This window comes from Bos indicus, chromosome 10, assembly GCF_029378745.1.
Source record: "Bos indicus isolate NIAB-ARS_2022 breed Sahiwal x Tharparkar chromosome 10, NIAB-ARS_B.indTharparkar_mat_pri_1.0, whole genome shotgun sequence".
NCBI lineage: Eukaryota > Metazoa > Chordata > Mammalia > Artiodactyla > Bovidae > Bos > Bos indicus.
In genome coordinates this window covers 52094516-52110111 of record NC_091769.1, presented here as the reverse complement: position 1 = coordinate 52110111, position 15596 = coordinate 52094516, and the positions used below count along the sequence as shown (strand labels likewise).

The window sequence follows — 15596 nt, the reverse complement described above, 5'->3', positions numbered from 1 at the left end:
CAGTGAAAGCTGCAGCTAACTGAGTCTGAGGAAGGCAGGAAACGCAGGTTTGAGTTCCTGCAATTAAGGTGACAGACCTCAACCCGGCTCTGATCTGAGTGGGATTTCCCTGGGTGGTTTAGGGGCAGAAGAACTTAAACCAAATCTCTCATCTTCTCCTTTCATTCTCGAATAAATTTCACAGTAACCCAGGGTTTGGGGACCTTTAAAATAATTCATTAATATGTCTCCCAAATCTTTGGCTCCCAAAGCTGAAGATTATCTTGAGTTATTCTCCTATATTTTGAGAAAACTTCTTGTCTGTACTTTAAGAATTTAAATTGAGGCTCCCCTGAAATCCTTGCCAGAATGATTAGCTAGACTCTCCTGCTGGAAGACTCGATGATGTTTTGTATAGTGCCAAGGCTATGTATGAGGCAGAGGGGGGAAAAAAAGACAATGTTTAATGTTCCAATCCAAACACTAAGCACTACATCCATTTCCCTGTACAAGACACACAACAGCACGGCATGGTTTCAATTATGACTGTGACGTTAATTGTACTGCTGTGTCTTCTGTAGGGTCTTCTATCTAGATTCTTGTGAAAAGAAACAGTGGGAAAGAATGGGATTAAAAGACCATATCAAACAATATGCCTGGAAAAATGGTGAGTCACAGTTCTAAAAAATAAACAAGCAAATATAACAAAGCATTAATTTTCCATAAGCTGAATGGACATCCATAACTGAAGGCAGGTTATTAATACACTGGGCTTTGCTTTGCTTATTTTAATCATGAGAATTCCATAACTTGAGAATTCAACTCCTGGTAACGAAGCTGAAACCCTATTAACCTGTTCAAATAAGCATTTGCAGGGAGGCTGTTAAAGATATGTCAACAACATGAGCTCAGTTTTTTTCCCCCAGTAATGGAAAACACACATTGCTGAAGTCCATGTTTTATGTATCTTTAAGAGAACTGGTTCAAATGAAAATAAATACGGGGCGTGAGGAGATACACTCACCGGGATGATCTGTCCACACACACCAATGGGTTCATGTCTTGTAAAGGTAAAATAATCTCCATCTGAAAGAAACGAGCACAGTCACTGCCACAGAGTTCAGATGAGAAGAACTGCAGAGGGAGAACACAAGTGGCAGCAAAAAGCAGAAATACAGTTGGAAACACTTTTGGTCATGGTTCCCACTCCACTGTGTGTTAAAGCGAGTAGAAGCTATCACTTGGCAAAGGGTTTCTCCACAGCCGGTTCCCAGACACCCAAACAGAGTACTGGTAGAGGGCCCTGAAGGCAAAATAAAGGATGAGTTTATCACACCAGATGCTGTCCTGGGGGTGGGCAGTGGGGAAGGGACAGAGCGGGGAGTGGCTGGAAACTGGAAAATATTAAATATTATATTAACTATCAAAATGATACTTATATATGGAATAGTTACTTGAGTTAAAAACTGAGGTTCCTCAAAATTTTAAATAGCTTTCTGAAAATATTAAAAAAAAAAAAAAAGAAACTAAGTAAAATGCTATTGGGTAAATTTAAAATGCCAGGCAACTGGAAAAGGCAAGATTTAAAAGTAAGATCTGTTTTATAACTCAGTCTAGGTGTCCAAATGCACTTCTGGGCACTGGGGGAACCCAGGCATGTCAAGGCCTATTTCAAGAAGGCAAGAGTCCACTTCAAAGAAGATTTCATCAACAACCCAAAGCCTCCACCTTCAAACCAGCCATGAAAATGAGGATGATTTAATGACCTTGTTTTCCCTATAGGAGCAAGCGGCAGTTGGAACAAATACCCAGGAAATCCAAACCAAATTCTTCTTTAGGAAAGTACCATTATGTTTATCTGAATTATTTTAAGTGGCTAAAGGAAAAAACCAAAGAACGCCTGTTTTTAGCATAAAGCTTTTCATTTTTGGTATTGAGTCTTCCCCGCACCCCACCCCCATTAATTGTCAACTCTTTGGCCACTTCACTGACACTTGTTTTCTCTCTCAAAAGACGTTCACTGGGGAAAGTGGAGACCCTCTGTTAATACTCAGGAAGAGCATTACTATTAGAGATGTGGACAAAAGTGGGGACAGGAGGAGATGTTAATTCTTCCCAGAATTAACAGCTATCTGTTGCTGGCACATCTTTTCAAAGAACTTTCCCCCCGACATACATTAGCATCCTTTTATCCTCTCTCTTTTTCAAAAGAATACAAATGGGACTATATTATACACAGGCTTCTACACTTTGGTTTTTCCCACTTTTTTCATATAAATCTAACACACTTTTTAAGCTGCTGAATGTTTTGCCACTGGCTCAATAAATAATGGCACTGCTGTAAACTGTCCTGAGGGACTAAAGAGACCGCTTTCAGTGCAAGCTATTACAAATAATGCTGTAACACTATTTTATATATCTCTGCATATTGGTGAAATTTCACAGTCAGAATGTACATGCATTTCACATTTTGATAAATAGTGCCAAATCACCCTTCAGAAAAATTATTCAGTTTATAATTCCAACATGTTTTTTTCCTCCCTATCCTTTAACACTGGGGTTTTTCAAACATTTAAATTTTGGTCAACCTGAAAGAAAATGACAACTTGTTTTGATTTGTGCTTGATGATATATGGATTGAATATGTTTTCATGTTTAATAGCCATTAAAATTTTTTTCTTCAGGTTTATATCCTCTCCCATTTTTCTACCGGTTTATTCTTCTTTTTCCGTCATTTAGAGAACTCTGTATATATTAAGCACATTAGGCCTTTGTCATGTGTATACGCAAAGTTTTCCCCTTTGTCTGCTACTTGTCTCCTAATTTTGTTTGATGTATATACTTTAAATTAAAGACTTTAGGAAGTAGGTAAACTCAGTAACTGTAGGAAAGAAATTATTTTAGAATGTATCTCCACTAAAACAACAAAAAAGAGCCCAAATATGGAAACCATCCACAGGAGGACAATAATAAGTCTAAGTAATATTTAAAAAATCAAGTTAACTATCTCAGCTTTGTATGCAGACAATTCAAGAATTTTCATAGATATCTTTATTTCCAATAGTGCCAGTTACCACCTTTCTTCAATTTATAAATCTCTGAAAAAGTTTTTTTTCCTATTAATACTTTTCACATTTTTTTCTTTAGAAGATATAAATGTTTGTTTCTTCTCCCTGGGAAGATTTTTCATGGGGAGAAAAAAAAATGATCAAGAGGCTAAAGAGTATCATTTGCAAGGAAATTCTCCCCAAATAAATGCTATAATATGGGTAAGGTGATGGATTCAAGTATTAATCACAGACTATAGAAAGAGAGTGTAATGTCAATATGGAGTGCAAAGAGCTAAGAAAAAAACTGGAAGATGAACTGAAGAGCAACACAGGTGTTTATTTTAGCAGCACTAGAATGGTTCAGAAGAATTCACAGGGCACTTGCACAAGCACAGCATGGTAATTCATAAAGCATTGCCCCTCTCTCCATTCTAAATGCTGAAGAATTTAGTTGTACTACGTATATAATTCTGAAAGTTATTGAAGAAACTAAAGAGAAGAAAAAAAAAAATGTAGGGCAATCTTTAAAAGCTGACCTCAAAAGGAAATGAACTTAACTCCATAACTATATCCAAAGGGAAACTGAGTTATGTGGAATAAGAACTTTCCTGGATAAATGTTCACAGAATCAAAACTTAGCTAAAGCAGGCACAAGGAAAGAAACTGAAGATTCTTCTAAGTTCCTCTAAACAGTAAATAAATAAAGGGTATTTTGGTGCTTGAGCTCTTCCCAAAAGAGCACTGAATGAGAGAGATAAGGGTCCCACACCTTTGAGTTCAGTCTGTATTCTAGGATGGTTGGTGGAAGAGGATTCTGAACACCCTTAGTCTGAGCAGGATTCCTGGCACATAAGAACCATACCTCCTACATGTAACCCCTGACCAGGGCTGGAGGCATGCCAGAGGTCCCACACAACTAGTATGACACAGCTCTGACTCTCACCAGCTTCTAGACCAGGGTTCCCCAAAGGCCAATCACGTAAGAGCCACCTTCCTGAAATCCAAAACAGAGGGGATATGCATACGTATAGCTGGTTCACTTTGCTGTACAGCAGAAACTAATAAAACATTGTAAAAATACTACATTCCAATACAAATTTTCAAATTGCAAAAAAAGAGCCATCTTAATTTTTACTATATCCAAGTATCACCTACCCTACTACTTTTAATATCTTAAATTAACTCATCTTTTAATGTAAAGTTTAAAAATAAAATAAAATTTTAAAAAAAATTAAAAAAAAAAAAAAGCTATTTGATAGCCTCACCTTCAGGAAAATCTAAGAAATAAAAGATTTCATGAGCTAGCAATATTTTCTTCTAATATTCTTCAAGCCTAGTAATTAAAATAAACATGGATTCAGTTCAGTTCAGTTACTCAGTCATCTCCGATTCTTTGCGACCCCATGGACTGCAGCTCACCAGGCCTCCCTGTCCATCACCAACTCCCAAAGTTTACCCAAACTCATGTCCATTGAGTCAGTGATGCCATCCAACCATTTCATCCTCTGTCGTCCCCTTCTCCTGCCTTCAATCTTTCCAGGCACCAGGGTCTTTTCAAATAAGTCAGTTCTTCGCATCAGGTGGCCAAAGTAGTGGAGTTTCAGCTTCAACATCAGTCCTTCCAATGAACACTCAGGACTGATCATCTTTAGGATGGACTGGTTTGATCTCCTTGCAGTCCAAGGGACTCTCAGGAGTCTTCTCCAACACCACAGTTCAAAAATATCAATTCTTTGGCACTTAGCTTTCTTTATAGTCCAACTCTCACATCCATACGTGACTACTGGAAAAACCATAGCCTTGACTAGACGGACCTTTGTTGGCAAAGTAATGTCTCTGCTTTTGAATATGCTGTCTAGGTCGGTCCTTCCAAGGAGTAAGAGTCTTTTAATTTCATGGCTTCAGTCACCATCTGCAGTGATTTTGGAGCCCAGAAAAATAAAGTCAGCCACTGTTTCTACTGCTTCTCCATCTATTTGCCATGAAGTGATGGGACTGGATGCCATGATCTTAGTTTTCTGAATGTTGAGTTTTAGGCCAACTTTTTCACTCTCCTCTTTGACTTTCATCAAGAGGCTCTTTAGTTCTTCTTCACTTTCTGCCATAAAGGTGATGTCATCTGCATATCTGAGGTTATTGATGTATCTGCCTGCAACCTTGAGTCCAACTGGGCTTCATCCAGTCCAGCGTTTCTCATGATGTATTCTGCATATAAATTAAATAAGCAGGGTGACAATATACAGCTTTGACGTACTTATTTTCCTATTTGGAACTAGTCTGTTGTTCCATGTCCAGTTCTAACTCTTGCTTCCTACCTGCACACAGATTTCTCAAGAGGCAAGTCAGGTGGTCTGGTATTCCCATCTCTTTCAGAATTTTCCACAGTTTATTGTGATCCACACAAAGGCTTTGGCATAGTCAATAAAGCAGAAATAGATGTTTCCTGTAACTCTCTTGCTTTTTCAATGATCCAGTGGATGTTGGCAATTTGATCTCTGGTTCCTCTACCTTTTCTAAAACCAGCTTGAACATCTGGAAATTCACGGTTCATGTATTGCTGAAAACTGGCTTGGAGAATTTTGAGCATTACTTTGCTAGGGTGTAAGATGAGTACAATTGTGCAGTAGTTCGGGCATTCTTTGGCATTGCCTTTCTTAGGGATTGGAATGAAAACTGACCTTTTCCAGTCCTGTGGCCACTGCTGAGTTTTCCAAATTTGCTGGCATATTGAGTGTAGCACTTTCACAGCATCATCTTTCAGGATTTGAACTAGCTCAACTGGAATTCCATCACCTCCACTAACTTTGTTCGTAGTGATGCTTCCTAAGGCCCACTTGGCTTCACATTCCACATTCCTGGCTCTAGGTGAGTGATCACACCATCATGATTATCTGGGTCATGAAGATCTTTTTTGTATAGTTCTTCAGTGTATTCTTGCTACCTCTTCTTAATATTTTCTGCTTCTGTTATGTCCATACCGTTTCTATCCTTTATTGAGCCCATCTTTGCATGAAACGTTCCCTCAGAATCTCTAATTTTCTTGATGAGATCTCTAGTCTTTCCCATTCTATTGTTTTCTTCTATTTCTTTTTTTTTATTTTTTAACTTTACAATATTGTATTGGTTTTGCCATATTATCAACATGAACCTGCCACAGGTATACACGTGTTCCCCATCCTGAACCCTCCTCCCTCCTCCCTCTCCGTACCATCCCTCTGGGTCGTCCCAGTGCACCAGCCCCAAGCATCCAGTATCGTGCATTGAACCTGAACTGGTGGCTCGTTTCATATATGATATACATGTTTCAATGCCATTCTCCCAAATCATCCCACCCTCTCCCTCTCCCAAAGAGTCCAAAAGAGTACAAAAGACTGTTCTATACATCAGTGTCTCTTTTGCTGTCTCGTATACAGGGTTATTGTTACCATCTTTCTAAATTCCATATATATGCGTTAGTATACTGTATTGGTGTTTTACTTTCTGTCTTACTTCACTCTGTATAATAGGCTCTAGTTTCATCCACCTCATTAGAACTGATTCAAATGTATTCTTTTTAATGGCTGGGGGCAGGAGGAGAAGGGGACGACAGAGGATGAGACGGCTGGATGGCATCACTGACTCAATGGACGTGAGTCTCAGTGAACTCCAGGAGGTGGTGATGGACAGGGAGGCCTGGCGTGCTGCAATTCATGGGGTCACAAAGAGTCGGACATGACTGAGCGACTGATCTGATCTGATCTAATACAGGAATATATCTACCTAAAGAAACTAAGGATCTATATATAGAAAACTATAAAACACTGGTGAAAGAAATCAAAGAGGACACTAATAGATGGAGAAATATACCATGTTCATGGATCGGAAGAATCAATATAGTGAAAATGAGTATACTACCCAAAGCAATCTATAGATTCAATGCAATCCCTATCAAGCTACCAACAGTATTCTTCACAGAGCTAGAACAAATAATTTCACAATTTGTATGGAAATACAAAAAACCTCGAATAGCCAAAGCTATCTTGAGAAAGAAGAATGGAACTGGAGGAATCAACCTGCCTGACTTCAGGCTCTACTACAAAGCCACAGTCATCAAGACACTATGGTACTGGCACAAAGACAGAAATATAGATCAATGGAACGAAATAGAAAGCCCAGAGATAAATCCACACACCTATGGACACCTTATCTTTGACAAAGGAGGCAAGACTATACAATGGATTAAAGACAATCTCTTTAACAAGTGGTGCTGGGAAAACTGGTCAACCACTTGTAAAAGAATGAAACTAGAACACTTTCTAATACCATAAACAAAAATAAACTCAAAATGGATGAAAGATCTAAACCTAAGACCAGAAACTATAAAACTAGAGGAGAACATAGGCAAAACACTCTCTGACATACATCATAGCAGGATCCTCTATGACCCACCTCCCAGAACATTGGAAATAAAAGCAAAAATAAACAAATGGGACCTAATTAAACTTAAAAGCTTCTGCACAACAAAGGAAACTATAAGCAAGGTGAAAAGACAGTCTCCTATTTCTTTGCATTGATCATTTAGGAAGGCTTTCTTATCTCTCCTTGCTATTCTCTGGAACTCTGCATGCAGATGGGTATATCTTTCCTTTTCTTCTTTGCCTTTCTTTCACCTCTCTTTTCTCAGCTACCTGTAAGACCTCCCAAGACAACCATTTTGCCTTTTGCATTTATTATATTAAATACAGTTCCATGTGCTATACAGTAGGTCCTTGCTGTTTATTTGTTTTATATATAGTATTCTACATCTGTTAATCCAAAATCCCAAATTTATCCCTCCCTTACCTTCTCACTTTAGTAACTGTAAGTTTGTTTTCCATGTCTGTGAGTCTATCCTGTAAATAAGTTCATTTTTATCATCTTTTGAAGATTCCACATATTAATGATACCATATGATAATTATCCTTGTCTAACTTAATACTCTTAGTATGATAATTTCTAGGTCCATCCATGTTAGTGCAAATGACATTATTTCATTCTTTATATGGCTGAATAATAATACTCCATTATGTGTATACATACACACACACATTCACACACACACATATCTTCTTTATCCACTCATCCATCAAGGGATATTTAGGTTGTTTCCATGTCTTGGCTATTGTAAATAGTGCTGCTATGAACACTGGGTGCATGATTTTTGAGTTAAGAGTTTTCTCCAGATATATGCCCAGGAGTGGACTTGCTGGATCATATGACAACTTTATTTTTAGTTTTTTGTGGAACCTCCATACTGTTCTCATCTGGTTGCACCAATTTATTTTCCCACCAATAGTGTAGGAGGGTTCCCTTTTCTCTACACTCTCTCCAGGATTTACTGTTTATAGACTTTTTGATGATAGCCAGTCTGACCAGGGTGAGGTGATACCTCATTGTGGTTCTGATTTTCATCGTGCCACATAATATGCCACACTGTGCTTCTCAAATTTCAATGTGTACACAAAGCATCTGGAGTTATTAAAATGCAGATTCTGAACCTGTAAATCTAGGGTGGAACCCAAGAGTCTGCATTTCTATGAGCTCTCAGGTTACACCAATGCTTCTGATCCACAGACCACACTCCAAGTACCCGGGTTCAGAGGAACCAAGTGGATAAAGGGAAGTCCCCAGGTATTGTGATGATCTACAGTTGTTGACTTCATTTCTATTTACTTTTGGCCTCTCTGATAACTACTAATTTGCCTGAAAGGAATCTGAAGTGTAGAAGAATCTAAGCAATGTTTTTAACACTTTTAAATTACAATAATAAAAACAAAAACATATATAACTTTTACAAAATATTTTCATATTCTTGCCTCATTTCATGCTCAAAACAATGTATGGAAAAATTAAGGCAAGTATTATTATTTGAAATTTACAAGTAGTGAAAATATGCCACAGAGAGGTTAAGTCTAAAGTAGTATCACTGGTTAAGTTGTGGCTCCTGAACTTGAAACTGGGTGATCAGACTTCAAGTTCACTTCCCTTAGAAACATACCAAAGGCTCTTCTGTGAATAAGGTTTGGATTTGGGTGGATATCACAAACCACAGAATCAGAATGTAATGTCAAGGAATGCAGATGGGGGAAAAAAGGGTGAAGATGATTCTTCAAGGACGTGGTGTGTGGAGAGAGAACTCACATAGACTCCTGTATCTCAAGCTATAAAGGGAATGCTACAGAGCACAGGCTTCCTCTCGGGTTGGGGAGTCTAAGGCTGAGTGCCTCTCTGCATCTGGGAGAAGTGGACTCCAGTGGGTGGCAGTGTTACTTCTCCCTCCTTCTCTTCTGTACCTAAGACAAAGTATGAGTACTCCTCTCTGCCTAGAATAAAAATCACAGCCCATTTCCCATCTTTCATGTTAATATGTTCAGTCACTCAGTCGTGTCTGACTCTTTGTGACTCCATGGACCATAGCCCGCTAGGTTTCTCTATCCATGGCATTTCCCAGGCAAGAATACTGGAGAGGGTTGCCATTTCCTCCTTGAGGAGATCTTTCGAACCCAGAGATAGAACCCACATCTCCTGTATTGGCAGGCAGATTTTTTTTTTTTTTTAACCACTGAGCCACCCGGGAAGCCCAAAGTGAAAGGGTTAGTTGCTCAGTCATGTCCTCATTGACATGAACTATATAGCCTCATGGACTATAGCCTGTCAAACTCCTCTGTCCATGGAATTCTCCAGGCAAGAATATTGGAGTATATAGCCATTCCCTTCTCCAGGGAATCTTCTTGACCCAGGATTAGAACCTGGGTCTCCTGCTTTGCAGGCAGATTCTTTACCATCTGAAACACCTTTAGTCTTTTTGCTGTAACACTATTTAAATACAGTAAGATGATTAAAAAGATTGTTCCCATCATTTCTCTAGCTTTGCACTATAAAGCACATCAGCTTGACAGAGGAAAAATTCTCCATCCAAACTCAGATACTCCACTTTAGGCTACAATCATCTTAGGTCTTCTTACAAAATATAAGGCATTACAGATGGAGCTCAGACTCAGAAAGAATGGACTGCGTTTGATGAAAATAACAAATAAATGTTTTGAATACCATATTCCAAGCCAGGAAGTTAGCACACAACCGTGGTGGAGAAAACTAAAAAAGAGATGAGACACCAAGATGGAAATACTAAATCTCATGTTTAGAACTTTTTAGCTCTTAGCCTCTTTTCCATTTCATTCAAGAAAGTAAAAACTACTGTTCTTAGAAGGAGTTTAAGACACACCCAGAGACAACATTTCTGATGTGTTTTTACACATCAGTGTTATATACCTTGATGAAGAATTACAATTAAAAGCTTTATCATGAATTTAGTTGAACTATGGATCAAATTTTACCGAGCATGTATAGATTAGGCCATTTTTTAGTTTACAGTTAAACTAAGAAGAGTCTTTGTCCCTAGAGATGAGTAACAGAAAAACTTCTTCCGTATCTGTGAATGTTAAGCCACTGTTCTGTGTTATTTAATGGACATGAGTTTGAGCGAGCTCTGGGAGTTGGATAGACAGGGAAGCCTGGCATGCTGCAGACCATGGGGTCACCAAGAGTCAGACATGACGAAGTGACTGAACTGACTGACAGCAAATTACACAGGAAAGATAGAAATTACTTAATTAGAACAACTATGTGGATTATTCCTTCAGGATAAATATTACTCCTTAAAGCAGATTTTACAGCTGCTTAAAAAAAATTAACAAAATTATTATTCTCATAAGAATATTGGGCATTGAAACACTCTATACATAAACTAGAATATGATTAGGTAATATGTATGGTAAATAAAATCAGAAGAATCTGAAATGTGCCAGAAATTGAGGAGAAATTTATTAAATATGGACCTCAAGAAGTGGCTCCCAACTACAATACTAAGAGCATTTCAAGAACTGCTACAAAAAAAAAAAAAAGAACTGCTACAACTTTTATATACCTGCTAACTCTAAAAATGAGTTTATTTAATAGCATCAAAATCAGTTAAATAATTCAACAAATGGATGGCCATCTTCCAATCTCTAATTTGTGTAGGAATTACCTTTCAAGGAACTAGCAATGACCTTTTGGTGACCTCAGTAATGAACAATTAGACCAACTACACTGAACTAGTTCATTATGTCCTCTAGCAGATTCCTATGTATTCTGAGACTGAGCAGATCTCACTGGACATTTCACAGCTGTAATGATAAACTCCATAGATACCTATACAGACACTGGAGATTCTACAATAATATACAGTGAAGATGACACTATTTCCCCCAGGTGTCAAGTGGTAGCATCTCAGAAGTTTAACCACATGCTCCTGAGTCAATTATGAACATATCTTAGCTCTACCACTACACATTATATGATCTTGGGGAAAAAGCTACTTTACTTCTCTGGACCTTAGTTTCTTTGAAAAATGAGGAGGATGGCCTTAGGGATCCCTGAGTTTTCTTCAACCTGCCTCTCAAAGAGGTTACATGTGAAGCAGACTCCATGATCTGTCACCACCAATTCAAGTAACTACCTGCTTTGGGTTTCCCTGATAGCTCAGCTGGTAAAGAATCTGCCTGAAATGCAGGAGACACTGGGTCGGGAAGATCCACTAGAGAAGGTATAGGCTACCCACTCCAGTATTCTTGGGCTTCCCCTGTGCCTCAGCTGGTAAAGAATCTGTCTGCAACTGGAGACCTGGGTTCAATCTCTGGGCTGGGAAGATCCCCTGGAGAAGGGAAAGGCTACCCACTCCAGTATTCTGGCCTGGAGAATTCCATGGGGTCACAAAGAGTCAAACACTTTGTTTCTTTCTATCTGTATACTGGGTTCTGCTTAGGTGAGTAGAGCAAACAGCTCCTCATTCTCATTGATTGAACAAGATCTCACCATATGAGTTCTCCGTTGACAACATTAAATCAGATTGAGCTGTTGAAGGCAGAACCTTAGGATTCAAGACAATTTCTGCACATTTTTAGCCTATCCTTTAATTTAACAGGTAAAACTGAAAGGAGGTGAACTGGATAAATAATTACAGATGGCCTGTGTAGCTTTTTAACCTTTTGATATCCTAATGTATCATAAACTCATTTTTATGTCAGAATTTAGCTAAAGTATGAACTAAATTTTCTCTGCTTACATATCACAAAACAACACTGTTACAGAGAAAAATCATAAGTAATGTAAACCAAAACCTCGACTTCTCCCTCAGTGAACTAAAGATAATCTTTGTTCCTTCCTCCAGCACTAAGATTTTGTGGCCATGGGAGGAGCAGAGAATTTTGGCACAGGTTAAAAATGATCAAAATGGAGATAAAACTACTTCCCCTGGAGGGCTGCTATGAGATTAGAGATACTATAATAGGCACTAGGAAAGTGTACAATAAATCATAATAATGATTATTATTTATCATCATAATTAGCAGATGTTATAGCAGAAGGGTCAAAGCATAGGATTTATGGTCAGAAAGAATGGTTCCATTGAGTACCATGGCCAGAAATTATAGATAATATTGTAAAGACAAGAACATTAAGACCATTGTGAGTCAAACTAATACTGCATGATTCTGTGAAAACATCCAACTGTGGGCCTTGGTTGGGATGTAACAGAAAGGGATGAGGGAGTCTCTTAGTTCAGAGGGCGAAATGGCTGTCCAGTGGAGGCTCAGCAGTGGTCATGCTGTAACCCTTTTCTCCTCCTCCCAGATATTCTAGAGGGAGGCTGCCCTTCCGGGGGAGGAGGGAAAAGTACTTACTTGCTCTTTGCAACTGATTATCCACTATGTCATCAAAATCTCTTTCTAAAACCAATTTTGATCAAGACACTTATTTACTTAAAATAATTCAGTGACTCACCATTACTGTGGGAAAAAACTTGTAGCAGCTTCCCCAGGCCCAGGGCCCCACTGTCTGCTAAAACTGGCCACACTAGCACACATCAGTCTGCTCCCTCTATGCTCTGCAGACTGCTAGCACTGCTGGTGGTCGCCCTGGCTACATCTTCACATACCAGCCCTTGCACAGGTATCAACTGTGTATCTCACTTCCTTCTCCAGGAAGCCTTAATGCTGAGTGATATGCCTTTCCTACAGAGTACCCACTGAACTTTGTATGTCCATATGTGAACAAGCCACTCTATATTGCACTCGGCTGTCTACCTGCTTGTTTCCCTTACTATTCTATGGGCATCTTACTTGTTTACCTTTGTAACCCCAGTGTTTAACACAGGTGGTTAAAAAATCTGTTGAATGAACGTATGAATGAGGGGATGCCTGAGAGACTGAGGCTGACGCATGGTAGAAGAGGTAAAGGAAGAGCCCGTCCCATTATGAGGCAGAGTGCCCAGCCTTCCTAAATGGGAAGGAGTCCAAGAGACAACAGCATAATTCTTCCCACTCTTTCTGGGTCTTATCCTTCAGTGTCAGGGATACTAAGTTGGATGAACCATGGAGTATGATTCAATGTAACAAAGCAGTCATATATTTAAAAAAAAAAACTTTCAGATATATTTTTACGACTGCTTTCTACCCTTGTATTTCCTCTAGGAACAATGGTTAATGTTAATCTAAAAATCTGCAGAGGATTCAAGACTTCACCAGGTTGACTGGCCTCTTCCTTTTCCCACTCCACTGATAGGTCTCTACCAGAGGGTCTACAATGGCTTACCCAGAGAGAGACCTGGGTTTGAATCTCAGGCCTGCCACTTACTCACATGTGACCTTGTTCAAGACACTAAACTCTTGCTGTCTCATTTTCTTACCTGCAAAATGTGTACAATACCTTTTAAAAACTGACTTGTTTCATAGGATCACACAGAATCTCACAGATCCTACATGCAAAAGACCTTTTACATGCTCAAACATAAAATACATTATTTCTTTACACTTATCATTTCAAACAAAATTAGGCTGTTTCACAGGAAAATGTGACTCAGCAGTAAAGAATCTGCCTGCAATGCAGGAGCCACAGGAGACCTGGGTTCAATCCCTGGGTTGGGAAGATTCCTTGGAGGAGGAAATGACAACCCACTCCAGTACTCTTGCCTGGAGAATCCCATGGACAGAGAAGCCTAGCAGGCTACAGTCCACAGGATCATGAAGAGTTGGACATGACTGAAGAGATTTGGCACATGGAAACGTATATAACACAATAAAGACAGAGATTTCATTGAAAAAAGCCAAGAACACAGAGACAAAAATCAAGCTGATACTAAATTATAAAGTTACACATGACAATAAAGCACAGATGGACTGACTGAACAAATGTGAGAATAAGTAAATGAACAATAATGACCCTCCCTTTCCCTGGTCTTCTACTATGACCCCCTGGTTTAGCCAACCAGAGGCCCTAAGCATTGAACTAGTCAAAGGGGTTGTGAGATGAACACTCAGTAGCCTATAGGCATGCCAAAATGTATCCAAAACTGGAACAGAAAGGAAAGTGGCCAACTTCATGTCTGTCTTCATCCTTCCTTCACCTGCCTGAGGCACCACAGTGAAATATCTTATGTCCCAGACCCACAGCTTCTCAGGACCTCTGCCTAACAACCTGAATCCCTGGAGAGTTCTTCATCCTAGTATCCCTCTAAATGCACGTTAGGGGAAATCAGGGAAACAAAAATTACTTAGCATTTTACAGAATTCCTCCTCTTTTTTCCTTCACAGGCTGGACACCAGTTTATGAGTAAAGGTGGGAGAGACTACTGTGAATGCCTTTTCTAAGCCCTGTACTTCTAACTCAGAATCTCTAAAGAGCATCAGATGAAAACAGTGAGGCTTATAAACCAACTACCTCTATTGCCAGATAAAATTATAGTACAGTATCAAAGATGATCAAAAATTCCAACAAATCTTTATCTAATCAATCAAGGACTTCTCTCCTAAGGAGGCAAAAGAAAATCAAGACATTGTTAGGCCAAGTAGGTATTTATGTATACATATAGCCTTCGATCTCCGTATATCATTTGAAAAGATGTTGAAATATCCGAAACATTAAAATGGCAGTTGGGGTGGGATGCAAAAAACTGGAGCCTTTGATCCTGATAATTTCCTTTCTGCATTGAAACAGCACAGGTCAGCCTGAAAAGGCTGACGCATGTCCTGTCCTTGACAAGGGTTTTAATTCCCAGGCCCTCCCTTCCCTCCAGGAAGCCTTAATGCTGAGTGATATGCCTTTCCTACAGAGTACCCACTGAACTTTGTATGTCCATATGTGAACAAGCCACTCTATATCGCACTCGGCTGTCTACCTGCTTGTTTTCCTTACTATTCTATGGGCATCACATACCAAACTGTGACTCTGTCTCACTTAGGCCATTCTTCAACCCTACATATCCTACAAAGAACAGTGGTCCATAATATCTGAGAGCCAGGACTAAACTAAGATTCTGGCATTCCTTTATCTTCTCCATCCTTCTGAGTCTGAACTTGGGAAATTTCTGAATGGCAGGGAAGAGTCTCTATAACCAGAAAGCCATTTTCTAAAACCAGCATTCCACATGTCACCATCATTCATGGAGATAATTTTAAAATAGTCCTTTGAAGTCTTGTCTCTCTTCTTTGTCACTGTGACTCCTCACTACTT

General features: G+C 39.1%; 1 protein-coding gene across 1 annotated transcript in view; it reads right to left on the bottom strand.

Moving 5' to 3' along the window:
• Window positions 1-15596, bottom strand: part of ALDH1A2 (aldehyde dehydrogenase 1 family member A2) — a 125829-nt gene that overhangs the window by 44922 nt on the left and 65311 nt on the right. Inside the window, exon 5 of the mRNA XM_070797496.1 lies at window positions 1004-1065. Coding sequence (XP_070653597.1) covers window positions 1004-1065 — 62 coding nt within the window. The remainder of the gene's footprint in view (window positions 1-1003; window positions 1066-15596) is intronic.